The sequence below is a fragment of the Gigantopelta aegis genome, chromosome 3, assembly GCF_016097555.1.
Source record: "Gigantopelta aegis isolate Gae_Host chromosome 3, Gae_host_genome, whole genome shotgun sequence".
Taxonomy (NCBI): domain Eukaryota; kingdom Metazoa; phylum Mollusca; class Gastropoda; order Neomphalida; family Peltospiridae; genus Gigantopelta; species Gigantopelta aegis.
Window position 1 is genome coordinate 5,514,400 of NC_054701.1, and position 20,403 is coordinate 5,534,802.

General features: G+C 36.8%; 1 protein-coding gene across 2 annotated transcripts in view; it reads right to left on the bottom strand.

The window, feature by feature from the left end:
• Positions 1-19,602, bottom strand: part of LOC121367434 (filaggrin-like) — a 28,829-nt gene extending 9,227 nt beyond the window's left edge. For both annotated transcript variants that reach the window (XM_041491601.1, XM_041491600.1), the window contains exons 1-4: positions 19,465-19,602; positions 18,685-19,025; positions 3,948-4,192; positions 432-561 (exon numbers count right to left, since the gene is read on the bottom strand). In XM_041491601.1, the coding sequence (XP_041347535.1) occupies positions 432-561; positions 3,948-4,192; positions 18,685-18,766 (457 nt within the window). In that variant the 5' untranslated portion in view covers positions 18,767-19,025; positions 19,465-19,602. The remainder of the gene's footprint in view (positions 1-431; positions 562-3,947; positions 4,193-18,684; positions 19,026-19,464) is intronic.
• Between the last annotated feature and the right edge of the window lie 801 nt (positions 19,603-20,403).

Consider the following 20,403-nt stretch of genomic DNA (forward strand, 5'->3'; position numbering starts at 1 on the left):
CCATTTTGTTATTCTCTCAAAACATCTATGATTAAGCACTCACCTGTCTTAAGAGGTCACTTTAATATTGTCCCAAATTAATAATGTAACGTTGATTGTTTTGGTGGGGGGGGGGGGGGGATGCTTTATATTCGTGACTGTTTTATATAGAGTTCACTGTCATTTTAAACTACACATGTCTATATGTTGTCTAATTAATGTACACTAAATAACATTAAATTTGAACAATAGAACCATTAACATATTCACGCTCGTTTGACAGAATCCAAAGGATGTTTTGGACATGAAATGCATTATAAATTGTGTGTGTTATCGATACTTTAAATCCTCCATTATAGAAATATACATCGTTTGAAAGCGAATATATATATATATATATATATATATATATATGCCAAAGTCATATAAATTAAACTATAATGTGGTCCTACCTTGATCAGTTGTGACCATGATGCTGAATTTGTACGTCCTCGCCGACGTGGACTGTTTGACCAGTTCAAACATGACAGACGTTTTCAGCTCCCACCTCATACCTGGGCCATCATCGCTCGTTAGAACGTGCTAAAATATAGGTAAAACACATAGCCTATATATGTCGTATGTGTACATAATTATACAGAAAACCAACACAAAAATGTAAATAAAAATACAGTACATAAACGCATAACCCCAAAACATACTTAAAAACATACAACAAAAATATTTAACAATTTAAACTTAAAAGCATAACAATATAAAATATACAAAAACAAAATGTGTACATGAATTAAAAATCTGTAAACCTGACATTAAGAACCTAAAAGGGTTACATCTTACAATATGAACAGCTTTCAAAAAATGTAATCCCGAGAAATTATTAAAAACTGAAATTTTAATAAAACTGAAATTTTACGATTGTTTTTAACACGACGGTTGGTAGTTTTAAATGGATTTAATTTTTTAATGTGGATTTAAATTCACTGACATCTTAAAAACAATTTGAATAATACAGAGTACGTTTTATGTGGGAAGCCATGCTAAGAAGGCATGCTTTGAGTAAAGGAATTATTGATAGCTATAGGAAGTGTTTTCTTTAACTTTTTAAAGTATGTTTTCAATTAAATATTGCAGTTTAACACTAACACTATGTATATAACACTAAACCTTTCCAAGTGGGCCTTGAAACTTAATATTATCATACGTCACTCCATTTCGTTAACAAATATTTTATAGAACTGCATTTTCTTTCATATGTTTATCCCTTATTAACGGACTTTATCAAATAACTTAAAACAAACACAATTACATATAAGTAAAATATGCAAAATAATGTAGGCCTACTCATGGGCGTACATAGGATTTTGAAAAGGGGGGTTCCAAAATAGATTGCAGAGATATTGGGCATATATTTCTATGTTGAGTAAATATAATAATGTCAGATATCAATGTCAGATATATTAAATTATAAAAAAAGCGATTTCAGGGGGGGGGGGGGGTCCGGTCGAACCCATCGAACCACCCCCCCCCCCCCCCCCCCCCCCCCCCCCCCCCCTATGTACGCCCATGCTACTGTATCTTATAACGGTTTAGAATCAGTACAAATAGCCATGCAAATTATCATTTTTAAGTAATGTCATCATTGGATAAGGGAAATGTGAAGGATAATTGCAAACTACATAATATTTGTTGACTGCTTAAGTTCGCTCAGTAAGCATTGTCTAAAACACCCGATCTAGAGTGATCATGGAGATAAATAAACTTCAAGTATCGGTTCAAAAACTATCGTTTTGACGAAAAACCATACGCCGTCATATTTATCATTTCATGGTGATTAGTCTACTAACTACCGGTACGGTAAACGGTAAATATTCGACATTGCAAAAATATTCATATCCGTGATATTATCAGCCAGGCTGTCAGGTCTAGAACACGCTGGTCTGCTGGTTATATATATATATATATATATATATATATATATATATATATATATATATATATATATATATATATATATACACAGACAGATTTAATTGCTTCCTTGTTAGAGAATAATTGCACGTATTCACTTCTAATGATGACTCACAACTTATTTACTGCTTCGTGAATGGGATCTATAGATCTAAGATCAGCTACAAGTTGTCTCATGATACTTCATATATAATTTAATGTTAAATTCGTAGTTTAAATGTGGAGTAAGTTAATTTTGTATTGGATACCGTACAACACTTCATACCACACCACACAACACAATACTACTTGTTTAGTTATTTTCATTTGATGAAAATGATCTTAAATGCACACATTTGTGATTAAATGTTATTGGTGATGGTGATAAAGGATGCTTAGATAAAACATGTATTTGTCATTAGTTTCCTGCATGAAGGTGACTGAACGCATTGCCATGTTTGTTTCCGTTAATACGATTAAGTCAAAGTGTAAAGATACTATCCGCATATCTTATGCAGTGTGCGCATGCCTAGAACATTTCCCGGAAGCATAAAATCCAAACACAGCGAATATACTACATTACCATAAATGGTTGCATGCACTACTAGTAGTAGTTTATGACCACACACAAAAAAACCGTTCTATTGTTAAAATATTTCAAAATGTGCACAAAACATATTTTCTTCTCCAAAGTAGTCGTTTGTATATCTATAGGTAAAGTACCAACAGATGTTTAAAATGGTTGTACAGTTGTACAGTATACATCCCAGTGTGTTCAGAATATTTTGACATGAGACTTTGTACAATTTAATTTTTGTTATCTATTAATATAATTTTCAGCAGCAATAAAAATGATTTCTAACTGCATATGTATGTGTGCATTGACAACCAATCCCTTAATAACCACACAATTCAGCAGAATCTCACATTTATTTATTTATCACTTTTCACGTAATTGTACATTCGGGTTTGCCCCACAATCACAGAACCATGACAACAGCATACGACGAATACAGCCTACTAATAACTGTGCGACAGTATATTAATCACCACGATAACCGATCAACATGCAAGGCCAACTCAAATACTTTACATGCCTTTCTGTTTTGTGGCTGGAAACAAAATAAGAAAGAAATACCTAATTAAACGTTGTTCTGAAGATCTTGTTGGAGACAATCTGCTATAGTGGCGATATATATCTTAATCATCGTTCTCATTGTTATCGTGAATATCGTTATAGTGATCATCGTCATCATCATCATCGTAATTATCATTACAATCGTAACTGTCACCATCATCATCATTATGTTCATAATCAGCAGTATCGTGTTATAGTAATATACATCATCACATTCATTATCATCATATCCAAACATTTTACAATTTTTTATAGTTTGAAAATAAATAATTCATTATGATTTATTGAACTCCTGTAATACACAGGGTTTATTACACATATGATTAGTATTTATGACATAATTATATGTAATATACACTGTACGTTATATGCATAATTAATACCCCCAAACTACTCACTATACAGTAGATACAGTGACGCATGTATGTAATACACACTGTACATTTTTCACACACAATATGCACTATACATTATACATTATACCCTGTTAATAATACACACTGTACATTACATACACGATTAATACCCTGTAAATAATACATACTGTACACTTCAGAAATGATTAATATCCATGTAATATACACTAGTCATTTCATACATTATTAATAGTCATGTAACACACACTTTACATTGCATGCACATAATTATTAATACCCATGTAATACACACTATACATTACCTGTATTATTAATACCCATGTAATACACACCGTACATTACGTGCATTATTAATATCATGTAATACACACTGTACATTACATGTATTATTAATACCCATGTACATTACATACATAATACCCATGTAATACACACTGTACATTACATACATAATACTCATATAATACACACTACATTACAAACATGAATGACATCATGTCGCTTACCCTGGGATGGGCCGATGATGTGCTGTCGTACACTTTGAGTTGAATGCCGCGGTCGTTGAACAAGACGTCGGTGACGTAGACGAAGAGTCTTCTGTTTCCGAGCTCCGCCCTCAGCCTGATGACGCACCTATCACGTGACCCGGAGCCGGCGTTTTGAAATGGCGGATTTGCCCACACTTTGACAATGTCTAGGTCGGTAACAGTATAATCACCAGCATGGTCGCAGTCAGAGCTTTCCATGTTCACTGTCAGAGAAAAACAAAGGAAAGAAATGTTTTATTTAACGACGTACTCAACACATTTTATTTACGGTTATATGGCGTCAGACATATTATGGTTAAGGACCATACAGATATTGAGAGAGGAAACCCGCTGTCGCCACTTCATGGACTACTCTTTTCGATTAGCAGCAAGGGATCTTTTATATGCACCATCCTACAGACAGGGTAGTACATACCACGGCCTTTGATATACCAGTCGTGGTGCACTGGCTGGAACGAGAAATAGCGTAATGGGGCCACCGACGGGGATCGATCTCACACCGACCGCGCATCGAGCGAGCGTTGTACCACTGGGCTACGTCCCCCCTCCCCCCAAACCCCCCCCCCCCCAAAAAAAAAACCCCAAAGGAAACAGTGTATCACTTTAGGGCAGGATACGTTTTTAACTAACAGTTTGTAAGATGGAATGATTGTGACTGGCACTGGGGGGTGGGGGGTGGGGGGTGGGGTGGCCTTTAGGGTGGTTCTGGCATTGACCACGAACCTCTGTTAAGTAACTACCAAAGTGTGTCTCTGTGTGTGTGTGGGGGGGGGGGGGGGGGTGTATTTTAAACGAGGTAGATGCATCATTAGGGTCAGTTTGAAGAATAAAAATGTTTTAGAAGTGGCCGCTTGAGCATGTTTTACTGAAGTACAATAATATAGGGAATCAATTAAAACAAATACCTATAAACCAATTTCAGTTTGTACGACTGCACGTGCGATACTTCGCTATAATATTTATTTACTACAAATAACTATATATTAATCGATTCCATATATAATTTATATATAATTAACTCAATAATATCAAAATTGTAACGTTCTGCCACTTGGTGTAAACGGTGGTCTCTCTAATAATATCACTAGTTGAGAAAGACTTAGATATTTTTGTTAAATGTTGGCTAAAACCTATATAAATACGGTACTAAACTCTCTATAGTGACTAAGTCATGGGTTTCCTCAAGTGTTGTTAACCAATTTCTCAAGCCCATTGCTGAAGAAACGGCATCAAAATGACCATATAAACAAAATTCTGTTCAATAAAAATCCCATATAAAGAAAGGATAATTTCTGTATTCATTTCATTTCATTTCAACTTATTTTGGTGCTTATATCCATTTAAGGTTCAAGCACGCTGTCCTTGGCACACAACTCGGATATATGGATTAATTGTTAGTGGTTAGTGAGAAAAAAGAGAGGGTGTAATGGCCTTACACCTACTCATTGGGTCGTTAGAACTCGCTCTGGTGGGAGCCGATACCAGGCTGGGAACCCAGTACCGACCAGCCTGTAATTTATGTAATAACACCCACGACATGTTTTGGAATTAATTAGTCACTGAGAATCATTCCTAAAAAAAACCCACCGCTATTTCATAGGTTATTCCTTTTAATGAAAAACAGCACACACTAGTGACTACGGCCGCCTGTATGTGCCATTCGCAATGGTTGGAACGGGAAATAACTGTAAGGGTCTACCCAGTGACCCGCTGTTATTTGTGTGGAAGCTGTTGAAGCTCTAAGTTGTTGCTCTAAATTATTGTATTGCTGATAAGCTAATAGCTTAAAGCAATAAAATAACTGAATTGAAAGACTAGTAGTCGGTAACAGATTCATAAACTGGTGAGTCATTGCGTAAACGAAAGCACATTCACTTACAATATATCTTTATCTTCAAAGTGGGTCAACTCTTTAGCCACCGTGGAATGACAGCGAAACGTATTTGCTCTATATTTTGTAAACTTACACGTGTATAGAACGAACAAAAAAGACAAAAGAATGTTTAAGGAAGGATGGAATGTTTTATTTAATGACGCACTACATATTAATTGCGATTATATGGCGTCCCACGCAATGGGCTACCCTTCCCGAGTAGCAGCAAGGGGTCGTTTATATACAGCATCCTACAGACAGGATAGTACATACCACAGCCTTTGTTACACCAGTTGTAGAGCACTGGCTGGAACAAGAACTAGCCCACAGACGGGGATGGATCCTAGAGCCACCGCGCACCAGGCGAGCGTTATAGCACAGAGCCGCCCATTCAATAGTCCTTGGCCGGTACGTAGCTCATCGAGCGGCCAGATCTAGCTCAGTCGGTAGAGCGCTCGCCTGACGTGCTTGCGTCGTAGGATCGAACCACCTCAGTGGACCCATTCTCCGATTGGGGTTTTTCTCCGTTCCAATTAAAACCCCACGACTGGTATATCAAAGTATGTAGTATGTGCTGACTGACATGACACATTGCTTAAATTTAAACCAAGATTAAGAATGTCTGCGTAGACCCGCGTTTGTAAATATGCCTATTTAAATGTCATTGCTCATGTATTTATACAAACCAAGAACATATTATACGTACATGTACATGGGTATATTTGCATTCATAGTCAATAAATGATTGTTATTTTCGTTGCCTTAATAAATTCATAAAATTTAGACCAAGAAAATTAATACAACCTGCATGCACTTGGAAATTTAATACATTGCATTCTTAATTAGGGAAAACAATAACACTTATTTCTTATCTATCGTGAAATCTATGACCACTAGATAAACTGACTGATGTCATGATGTCATGATCTGCAGTAATTGTTTACGTTTAATGGTGTTAACACCGTGGGTCTACTGCAGTACCGTTATCTACATGTTTACCTGTCAGGTAAATATTTGTTGAGTAACGAGGCGCGGCATATTAGTGTGTTTATCTCCACTCATATTGTACACGTGTCATGTACTCTTAACTATTTCTGTGCTGACGTTTTGATCTTTTCCTCATACTTTCTATCATATACTCGACACAATTAATTAAGGGACATTAGGTATTCTTGGCTTTTTTAAAAATAAGTTGTTTTTTTAAAGCAGATTCTTCCTTTGTAATGCTAGGGTCAGACTACCAATTGTCAGCACAAAGTTGTCCAATTTTCTGCTGTCACGACTTCTACGACTGTCCAGTTGCTAGTCTGAGCGCTCTTACTACTCGATTATCGTCGTATAACCTATTAGTTGTTAAACTGAGCGCACCCGTCGGGAGTTGGGAAAATTACAACGCAACCATCGAGTTGTCCAACTTCGCCGTAACAGTTGACAGTCTGAGCCTAATCTAGTACGAACAGACGTGGAACGAATCCTAGGCGAATGAGGTGCAATGGTCCTTAGGTTCATTCCACCTTGGTGGACACAATGTTCGTTTACCCTCGTCCAAACCAGTGACCCAATTACCATGGTATGTGCTATCATGTCGGTGGAAAGCGAATGTAAAAGACCCCTTGTTGTTATTTGTTAAGAGTAGCCAGTGGGGGTGCATAATCTAAGAACACCTCTCTTGAATAGGTTCTGAGGTGATCGAGAGAAAGGGAAAAGCTTCTCGAATGAGACGACAGCTGTAAAAGATAAGATGTCGACCGAACCGTGTTCGCTGTAATAAATATGAGTATTATATCAATGTTAGAACAACCCGGCGATGGGAGGGAAGGATCAGCATTAAAAATGTTTTCTCTTAGCTTGCATGCTATATTCACTAGAAACTTATTGCTCAATAATGAAATGCTGGGTACGATTTTTAAAGTCGCATACCAACTCATGAAAATAACACTAAGTTTGGATAATGTACAAATCGGTAACACATCTGAACAAAGTTACAATAGAGTCTGAGACTTTGAAATGGGGAAATATCCTTTAACACACACACACACACACACACACACACACACGCACACACACAAGACGGCAATAACCAATAGAATATAAGTATTTGTCTGATTTTACTTATTATGGATGGCTCTGATAGTGAACAATCTGCCGTAGTGTTTAAAAACTATTGTCAGAGTAGTGGAAACTGGTGCTATATATAGCAGTTGATTGTTGTAAACGTACTAACACACTTGTAAGTCAGTCTAATCCATGTCCTAATTATACAGGATTGGTTATTAGTGCCATTGGACTAATTATAGTAAGTCATGCCAACTGACTAATTATATTGGGTAATTTGCTAGCTTACGTTCTTTTCAAAATAGATGTAGCCTACTGCTGTGTACATTATTATTAATATGAACTTACAGTATATTATTATACATCACACACACACACACACACACACACATACACACACACACAGAGAGAGAGAGAGAGAGAGAGAGAGAGAGAGAGAGAGAGAGAGAGAGAGAGAGAGAGAGACGTACAAACACGTGTATACACATACATACAAACACGTGTGTATATAGACAAACACAAACACGTGTACACACACAAACACACTCACGCACACACAGACACTGGTACGTACAAACACGTGTATACAAACATAATTTAGTGTGAAACACATGTCTAAAATTGTTATTTGCGATGTTGGCGTTGTGTGCATGTAGCCATCTTTAATTTGAAAACCTGGAGTTGTTAACTTAAAATTAAAACTTCACCAACACAGGATCCTTAAAGTCATTAAAGTATATTAAGAGTTCATCATGATCAAATCAAGCTATAAAAGTATATATTCTAACTTTCTTCTGTCTTTGTAGATGACTAATAGTGAACAACATGAACTTCGGGTAGGTCTGAGCCAAACAGCGTGTGCTCTCAGGTAAATATATATATACAATAGAAAACTGTTTACTTTCACAAGGTAAGTATTTACTGTCGGTATTTAGTCACTGTGTTCATATCTTTTAGGAGAGAAAGTTGGGGGTTTTTTTTTCTTTGTTGCAGGTTTTAAGGATATATATTTTAACCAGTGAAGAGAGATTCCACATATAACACTGAATACTTAAGTTAAGCATATAGCTTTCAACTCAATAACAATATCGCGAACGATTTTAAATGTTTGATATCTGTATACGATGAATATAGCACGAAGAATATGCAGTATATGTACTGCAGCGTGCTAACACTTTTTATTCAGCCGGTGTTTGATATTTTTATAGCCAGGTATTATTTATGCCTGGCTGAGCACGGGCAGCCTACATTCCAGCTTCGAGTGTTTGAAATCCACCGTGCTCAGTTACAAATACACCACTAGAGTGGCTTCGGGTCTTATCTTGTAACACAGGGCAGTGGGAATCAGGTTATAATAAATACACCCGTGTAGTGTGTGCGCGTGTGTGTGAGTTCACAAATACATCTATAGTATACATATAAACGGTTACTATATTATAATAAATACACCCGTGTAGTGTGTGCGCGTGTGTGTGTGTGAGTTCACAAATACATCTATATTATACATATAAACGCTTACTATATTATAATAAATACACCCGTGTAGTGTGTGCGCGTGTGTGTGTGTGAGTTCACAAATACATCTATATTATACATATAAACGGTTACTATATTATAATAAATACACCCGTGTAGTGTGTGCGCGTGTGTGTGAGTTCACAAATACATCTATATTATACATATAAACGGTTACTATATTATAATAAATACACCCGTGTAGTGTGTGCGCGTGTGTGTGAGTTCACAAATACATCTATAGTATACATATAAACGGTTACTATATTATAATAAATACACCCGTGTAGTGTGTGCGCGTGTGTGTGTGTGAGTTCACAAATACATCTATATTATACATATAAACGCTTACTATATTATAATAAATACACCCGTGTAGTGTGTGCGCGTGTGTGTGAGTTCACAAATACATCTATATTATACATATAAACGCTTACTATATTATAATAAATACACCCGTGTAGTGTGTGCGCGTGTGTGTGAGTTCACAAATACATCTATAGTATACATATAAACGGTTACTATATTATAATAAATACACCCGTGTAGTGTGTGCGCGTGTGTGTGTGTGAGTTCACAAATACATCTATATTATACATATAAACGCTTACTATATTATAATAAATACACCCGTGTAGTGTGTGCGCGTGTGTGTGAGTTCACAAATACATCTATATTATACATATAAACGCTTACTATATTATAATAAATACACCCGTGTAGTGTGTGCGCGTGTGTGTGAGTTCACAAATACATCTATATTATACATATAAACGCTTACTATATTATAATAAATACACCCGTGTAGTGTGTGCGCGTGTGTGTGAGTTCACAAATACATCTATATTATACATATAAACGCTTACTATATTATAATAAATACACCCGTGTAGTGTGTGCGCGTGTGTGTGAGTTCACAAATACATCTATATTATACATATAAACGCTTACTATATTATTTATTTACTCATGAATGTATTATCGAAGCCAGTAGGAATATGGGTGGAGTCACTGATGAGCCAGAAATGTACTTCTTACTTGGGGACTACAGACTTAATTCTTCTAATATATATAGATAGATAGATAGATAGATAGATAGATAGATAGATAGATAGATAGATAGATAGATATAGATATATCAAATGTTTATTATTTTATTTATTTATTAGTGAATAAATAAAAATAACTGTTAAAACAGCTGTGAAAAGTTCTCCCAAAACCACATCATCATGTCAGACGCTTCCTTCTCCGACCCCCCTCCGCCCTCCAGTTCAAATATTGTTCATTCTGACATGTTATCTTTTACCATTGACATATTCATGATACTGCACCTCCGGCGACCGCTCTGTCAGAGACCTACATCCCGTCCCGTGTGAATAAACCAAAAGGTGTAACTTTAAGCAATACCTTTGTCCAATACCTGTGTTCATTTATTCCGTGCAGTGAATCTGCTGTGGGGTCAACGTTTACATGTGCTGTGAATAGGCTATAGGGTTTAGAGGTACAGTGAATATAAGCGTGTCTTACAGACCGCAGACATTCGTCAAAGAGATTAGAAGAAGGAAAAACACCAGGTGATATGACGCGACCCGGAATCCCAACAACGAACACCACCTTCCTCGGACTCGCGTGTCTCCGCCAGTGTCTGTCGAGATCTGTACACAGACGTGTTACATCCACTTATTAAACCTTTTACACGTCTTACACTTACATCTACTGTTTACGTTTTAAAAACTAAATAAATATGTACATAATAGGCCTAGATCTACAACAACTTGTTCAGTAACATTCTCCATAGATGTAGATATAATGAAACATGGAATACGTCCTACAATAAGCTACACCATTTGGGCTTACTGCAAATTAAAGAGACATGCACGTAACTATATTATTCAAGGACATTTAGCATATGATACATATACCATAACCACATCAAGCGCAGTTTACACAGGCCTACGTTTACTGCATCTACTTGAAGGACATTCCACATACATGTAAGATATACAACTACTTGAAAGACAGTTTGCATACATGTAAGTTCTACAACTACTTGAAAGACGGTTTGCATACATGTAAGTTCTACAACTACTTTAAACAAAGTTTACATACATGTAAGTTCTACAACCACTTGAAAGACAGTTTACATACATGTAAGTTCTACAACCACTTGAAAGACAGTTTGCATACATGTAAGTTCTACAACTACTTGAAAGACAGTTTGCATACATGTAAGTTCTACAACTACTTTAAAGAAAGTTTGCATACATGTAAGTTCTACAACTACTTGAAAGAAAGTTTGCATACATGTAAGTTCTACAACTACTTGAAAGACGGTTTGCATACATGTAAGTTCTACAACTACTTGAAAGACAGTTTGCATACATGTAAGTTCTACAACTACTTGAAAGACAGTTTACATACATGTAAGTTCTACAACTACTTGAAAGACAGTTTACATACATGTAATTCTACAACCACTTGAAAGACAGTTTACATACATGTAAGTTCTACAACCACTTGAAAGACAGTTTACATACATGTAAGTTCTACAACCACTTGAAAGACAGTTTACATACATGTAATTCTACAACCACTTGAAAGACAGTTTACATACATGTAAGTTCTACAACCACTTGAAAGACAGTTTACATACATGTAAGTTCTACAACCACTTGAAAGACAGTTTACATACATGTAAGTTCTACAACCACTTGAAAGACAGTTTACATACATGTAATTCTACAACCACATACATGTAAGTTCTACAACCACTTGAAAGACAGTTTACATACATGTAAGTTCTACAACTACTTGAAAGACAGTTTGCATACATGTAAGTTCTACAACCACTTGAAAGACAGTTTACATACATGTAAGTTCTACAACTACTTGAAAGACAGTTTGCATACATGTAAGTTCTACAACTACTTTAAAGAAAGTTTGCATACATGTAAGTTCTACAATTACTTGAAAGAAAGTTTGCATACATGTAAGTTCTACAACCACTTGAAAGACAGTTTACATACATGTAATTCTACAACCACTTGAAAGACAGTTTACATACATGTAAGTTCTACAACCACTTGAAAGACAGTTTACATACATGTAAGTTCTACAACCACTTGAAAGACAGTTTACATACATGTAATTCTACAACCACTTGAAAGACAGTTTACATACATGTAAGTTTTACAACCACTTGAAAGACAGTTTACATACATGTAAGTTCTACAACCACTTGAAAGACAGTTTACATACATGTAAGTTCTACAACCACTTAAAAGACAGTTTACATACATGTAATTCTACAACCACTTGAAAGACAGTTTACATACATGTAATTCTACAACCACTTGAAAGACAGTTTACATACATGTAAGTTTTACAACCACTTGAAAGACAGTTTACATACATGTAAGTTCTACAACCACTTGAAAGACAGTTTACATACATGTAATTCTACAACCACTTGAAAGACAGTTTACATACATGTAAGTTTTACAACCACTTGAAAGACAGTTTACATACATGTAAGTTCTACAACCACTTGAAAGACAGTTTACATACATGTAAGTTCTACAACCAATTGAAAGACAGTTTACATACATGTAAGTTCTACAACCAACTACTTGAAAGACAGTTTACATACATGTAAGTTCTACAACCACTTGAAAGACAGTTTACATACATGTAATTCTACAACCACTTGAAAGACAGTTTACATACATGTAAGTTCTACAACCACTTGAAAGACAGTTTACATACATGTAAGTTCTACAACCACTTGAAAGACAGTTTACATACATGTAATTCTACAACCACTTGAAAGACAGTTTACATACATGTAAGTTTTACAACCACTTGAAAGACAGTTTACATACATGTAAGTTCTACAACCACTTGAAAGACAGTTTACATACATGTAAGTTCTACAACCACTTGAAAGACAGTTTACATACATGTAATTCTACAACCACTTGAAAGACAGTTTACATACATGTAATTCTACAACCACTTGAAAGACAGTTTACATACATGTAAGTTTTACAACCACTTGAAAGACAGTTTACATACATGTAAGTTCTACAACCACTTGAAAGACAGTTTACATACATGTAATTCTACAACCACTTGAAAGACAGTTTACATACATGTAAGTTTTACAACCACTTGAAAGACAGTTTACATACATGTAAGTTCTACAACCACTTGAAAGACAGTTTACATACATGTAAGTTCTACAACCACTTAAAAGACAGTTTACATACATGTAACTTCTACAACCACATACATGTAAGTTCTACAACCACTTGAAAGACAGTTTACATACATGTTAGTTCTACAACCACTGGAAAGACAGTTTACATACATGTAAGTTCTACAACCACATACATGTAAGTTCTACAACCACTGGAAAGACAGTTTACATACATGGATGTGGTGTATGTCTACAACTGATTAGACGACATTGTACACACATGTATGACGACATTGAACACACATGTATGACGACATTGTACACACATGTATGACGACATTGTACACACATGTATGACGACATTGTACACACATGTATGACGACATTGTGCACACAAGTATGACGATCCCGAAAATAATTGAGGAAATGATTAATTGCTCCCCTTACTTAGATTCTGTGGAGCCATTTAAAATAGATTACCATGTTGATACTATATAAATTCACATAGTAATGGGAACTAAAAATGACTCTCTTTCAACTAGTTTCAGGGGTGTAACCGTGTTCTGGGAGCGATAGTGGTTGCTCCCATTAAATGGCGAGGTGTGTGTATGTACTACAACTACTTCAAGGACATTGTTCATACATGTATAGCATTTTCAAAAGTAATTACATGTAATACGTGTTCCCCAAGGGCATGTACATACACGTTCTACAGATAGGTTACTTCGAGGACTTTTTTTTCTAGTTTGTCTCTTGTAAAAATGTCAAACGTAAAGACCAACAGAAATGAATTATAGTACATATCCACGCGAGCAACGCACCCACCGTGCCTGATTAAAAGGAAAATGAGACAAAGCATTGTCATAGCAAGGATTTTATAATGGCGGTAGGGTGGAAGACGCAACCATATGCGATGTATTATGGGGCAACAGAAAAATAAAAAAAGATAGTGCGGAAAAAAAAAAGAGTATGAACCAACAGGTTCCATTACAGACGCTTTGACTTTTATTAAATATACCAATGCTATCATTAATAATGCATGTATTAAGTAATATTTAGGAATGTTTAGAAAGAAAATTTACCACATGAGCAGGAATGTGGGACAATTATTGCCACTATTTTAGAATATAATTAGTTGTTAGTTTAGCGTTAATTGTTATTGACATTTAATAATTCGGCCCGGTAGACCGTCTCCCTTTCCATATGATCAACGTAATCAGTCCGAACTCCAGCATTTAAAATATGTTTATAAATCAAAATATGATCTCTCTCACTCTTCATGTGTATGTGCGTGTCTGTCCCTCCCCCCCCCCCTCTCTCTCTCTCTCTCTCTCTCTCTCTCTCTCTCTCTCTCCAACCAGTGATCCATAACTGGTTCAACAAAGGCCATGGTTTGTGCTATCCTGCCTGTGGGAAGCGCAAATAAAAGATCCATTGCTGCTAATCGGAAAGAGTAGCCCATGTAGTGGCGACAGCGGGTTTCCTCTCAAAATCTGTTTGGTCCGTAATCATATGTCTGACGCCATATAACCGTAAATAAAATGTGTTGAGTGCGTCATTAAATAAAACATTTCTTTATTTTTTTTCTTTTCTTCTCTTTTTCTACCCCCCCCCCCCCCCCCCCCCCCCCCCCCCCCCCTCTCGCTCACTCTTCTGCACACACCATGTGCAAATAAAATACGAAATGATGCAACAGAGTGCTTTCTAAATACCGGTCTTGCGTAATCCCACTAATACTAGGTAATCCGTCTGGTGTAGTTGTTCGTCCAGTTTACTTAAAGGGTCAGGGTAATGGTTCGTCGACCTCATTATTTGTTCAGTTGAGAATCAAGGTGCTATTTCCCTGACCTTGAATCTAAAGGTACGTTATCACTCGACGACTTACAGTAACATGTAGCGTATAATGTGTCTGTGATTAGCAGATGTGCCAGGAAGAATTGTAAATCCTGGAAGGTTTTTTTAATCATAGATGATTATAGGTGCTTTTTAGAAGGTTAAATTTATATCATATTTTAACAATGGAATGAGAAAATGTTTTACATCACGCCTCCAGTCGCCCATTCCACCCCATCCTCATAGTTTGGATCATTCGCAGGAAGTAAAAAACGATCCAGCTGATCAAGAGTTCAGAAATCAGAATGTAGATACAGAGCCACAATTAGTAGGTAACAGTTACCACTCACATGATTTTTATCAATGGTACCGTTTTAATGGGTTTAAAAAAAAACACACCAAAAAACCTAACCCAGATCAGAACATATCCATAGATTTTAGCATATCAATCAGGACAGTGAGGTATAATTATAACCTTCTCAGCCTTTTGGAACAAGAAGCTCTGATGAGACTCCATACGAACCACAACTGACTGAATGCTAAAAAAAAAAAACCTTTCAAGTCAGCACCTTTAACAGCTTGTGGCTGTGACCTGAAAGACCTACCAAGGGAGCACATGCTATATACAGTAAGTGTCTAGCCTATCAAAGACTGCGACAATCCGAGTGACCCATCAAGACTCTCCTGTACACCAAGCTCTGTGGTGACAGAGGTGAACTGGAAAAGACGAGTCATTTTATCCCACAGACTACTGGTGTAGTTTGTGAAAGAAGAAGAAAAGATAAGGAGAAGAAGAAGAAGAAGAAGAAGAAGGACACGAAGAAAAAGAAAAGGATAAGAATACGAAAAAGGCAGAGGAGAAGAACTAGGAGAAAGGAAAGAAAACGATGAAAAGAAGTCTAACATCTTCCATTTTCCCTCACTTCAACTGCCACCCAGTTGTTTCGTGTTCGCTAGGGCTGCTAAACAGTTGAGTATGATGTAGAGTATAGTTCCATCTGTATTTGGCATTACCGTATCTAGCATAATGTCAAAGAGGTTGTCCAAAAGAAAACAAAAAACCGGACCAGGGCTCAATTATACTGGGTGTTCGCCAGTTAGAACATATGCCACTTATAAACTAAAAAAAGTTAACATTTTCCTCTTTTTTTCCGTGGTGAGACAAGTCCTCCCTCTCAGCCACGCTAGGTACTCCCTGCATACGTGACGAAACGTTATTGTCATTTGACTGACATTGACGACCACTAATATAATACGTGTGAATCATACAATACCGTAAAACTGCACCGCAAAACGATATTTTATATATTTAGTCGTGTGTCATGAATCAGCACGCACTAATTTAACTTCCGTGATGAGGCGGGATGGGTTGTATATATACATTGAGGACATTCCCGCGACTCGGGGCGGGATGTAGCCCAATACTAGTGGTAAAGCCACGCCCAATCCCGTCGGTGGGCCCATTGTGTTATTTCTCGTTCCAGCCAGTGCACCACGATTGTATACCAAAGGCCGTGCTATGTGCTATCCTGTCTGTGGGATGGCGCATAGAAAAGATTCCTTGCTAGTAATGAAAACAAATGTAGCGGGTTTCCTCACTGAGACTATATATAAAAATGATCAAACTTTTGACATCCAATAGTAGATGATTAATAAATGGATGTGCTCTAGTGCTGTCGTTAAACAAAACAAACTTTTCTCAGTGATGCAACCCCAAACGTTGATACAAGTGATTCAAAAGCAAGTTCATTCAGTAATGGGTGCGACTGAGATTTGAAGAATGAATTTCATTGTGTTATAGTATGTCAGTTCGGGCGACAAACTTAATGTGGGGGTTTTACTTTTTTACTCAGATTTTAACAAATATTTTCACATTTAAGCGCTGGAACACAATCAGTATTTGTAGCAATAAGGGAAAAATTTATTCTGTTATATTATATATGTATATTTGTATTCTTCAGATGCCATCGAACGATGGCCCCGGGTGCAATAAAAGTTCTGCTTTGTTCTGTTCAGTTCTGAAGGGTCTAGTACTAATTATATTAACGTTATCATCACAATGGGCTGATTAGTTTCAATAATGAGCCCATTCAATAGGCGCCGACCCGACACTACTGGGTAACAAAGCATAACAGTATGAACATCAAAAGCAACATAATGATCTCCCAATTTCTAAAATTGTTGATCCGCCCCTGGCCATTACAGAATAGAACTTTATTCGCTGGGAACACCATCGGTGTTACATTTGAGGTGGTTTACAAACATTTCGGCAGCAAGTATACTGCTTAAAAGAATAATAGAATCAAACATTCGAATAACCAAATAACAGTGATTGATTACATTGCATGTAAATATTAAGATTAAGAAGGTGCAGCAGAAGAGAAAAAAACATAAATCACTTTTGCAATTACCTGTATGTTGAGTTTACTTATTAAATACACCATCTTACACCATATGTTGAGGTTTTGTGGCACACTAACATTATACTTCCCTATGTACTGAGAGGTGCAGTTAATAAATGATTGAATTACTGAATTGGGGACACATTTTCTTGAAGTTCAAAAGTAACTTTATAATCCCTCTTCAAAGGGTGGTGGCATTTAAGTACGTAAGACCTAGAGGTAACGTGAACGGAAAAGAATGTTTGTTTAATGACGTTGACACATTGTTTCGAGTAACCGGCGTGCAATAGGTGTCACGGATATGGCTGGTGTGACATATTGTTATTATATCACAAAGTGTGGTACGAGGGACGTATGCTACAGAGGTTATTCTAGCTCATAATGAATCACATTTTTATTTTATTTTTTGTTCTTAGATATCATATATTATTATTTAAGCTTAAGCACGTTTCCCTGGTAATACACATATTAGTGTCGGTCTAAGACGAGTTAATGATTAGACGATGGTATGTGTAGAGTGTGTGTGTGTGTGTGTGTGAGAGAGAGAGAGAGAGAGAGAGAGAGAGAGAGAGAGAGAGAGAGAGAGAGAGAGAGAGAGAGAGAGAGAGAGAGAGAGAGAGAGAGAGAGAGGTGGGATGTGTGCGAAAGAAGTGAAAGTGAGTGCCTTACAAAGGAATGTTTAGTCACTAAACCGTGAAGGCCGACCATGACTTGGTGACATGACAGCTACCTCTGCTAGATAGATACGTAATATATTACATACGTATGTATAACATTACGTCTGTAGTATTCACAGGTATTATGTGCACTCATACTCACATTCCTTTGTGGGTGTCGTATATCCATGAACCAGGCATACATGCACACACAACAAAACGATGGCTTTTGTTGTTCTATCCATAGTTTTTTTTTTGTTATCGTTTGTTTCCCCCTCAGTCTGATTGAATAAGCACCTCGGTGTTCAATGACCCAGTTCACAGAAATTGCCGGCCACCTCAGCTTGGCGGCATTTACCTCTAATTTACCTCCTAACGGAAGCTGACCATTGTGACTTTCACCTGTCCGCTCATAATTAATTGGTCACATGACTGGTCAGTCGTAAGCTGACAGATATGTCAGATTAGTGGTCACAACAATAACGGTTTCCGTTTCTCCGTCATCTGTAAGAATAAATAATCATAATTATAAACAATACAGGTATTGGCCACTTTTCATATAGCTGACGTTGTCAAAGGCCCTCTAATACTTCTTGTGTTATTTTTTATTTCAAACAATGACACCTATAGCTGAGATTTTATTCTTCTTGTTTAGTTATGGTAAAGTGTTAAGCAATTGTGTATATTAAACGACTAATGATAACAATCTTAAAATGTACTATATATGGATTCCAGTTGAAAACGGTTGTTTAGACTACTTAATCGTCGTACAAGTCATAGCTAAGTTATGTCAAGTAACTGATCCACACGAATGTTAAAAGTCACAGTTGACCTACAATGCCACAATACTCTCAAGGCATGTTTTTAAGAACTGTCACAGGTAAAATTGTGTATAGTACATGATGAGCAATCTGTGACAAACAAAATAAAAGTAAAAACTTACCTAGGGAAAGCTTAGAAATATTACTCTAACAGGAGAAAATGGATTAACAACGTAAGTTCACAGTTAAGGTAATATATCTATATTTAGCTTCACATTCGTTTCAGAGCGGGACGCGCCCAAGCGGCTGCTTTAATGACAACCGCGCCATCTGTCGTACAGGTAAGGTCACACGATCAAGAGAGGACAACTTACTCGTATTTTCAATATCACTTGCGATTTTACTTTCTCTTACGAAAAGAAAGGGAGGCCTCGGTGGTGTGGTGGTTATGCTGTCGGTCGTGAAAAGAAAGGGAGGCCTCGGTGGTGTGGTGGTTATGCTGTCGGTCGTGAAAAGAAAGGGAGGCCTCGGTGGTGTGGTGGTTATGCTATCGGTCATGAAAAGAAAAGGAGGCTTCGGTGATGTGGTGGTTAAGCTGTCGGTCGTGAAAAGAAAGAGAGGCCTCGGTGGTGTAGTGGTTATTTTGTCGGTCGTGAAAAGAAAGGGAGGCCTCGGTGGTGTGGTGGTTATGCTATCGGTTATGAAAAGAAAGGGAGGCCTCGCTGGTGTGGTGGTTATGCTATCGGTCGTAAGGCTCCCAGTTACGGTTCCCACCCAGAGTAAGTTTAATGACTCAACGGGTAGGTGTGTGATATTACTATGCCAACTGCTCTCTCACTAACCATAAACCCACTGTCCTGGAAAGAAAGTCCAGATAGCTGAAGTGTGCCCAGAACAGCGGGCTTGAGCCTAATTGGATATATACACGAAAATAACTATAAATGAATTAATGCTTAAAACAGAATCTGCCGTGTGCAGTATGAATGAATAAATGAATTAATGAATGAATTAATGTTTAACGACACCCCAACACGAAAACATACGTCGGCTATTGGGTGTCAAACTATGGTAAATGGAAAAATAATGGGATGATAAACATCAATATAAACATTTAAAAGTTA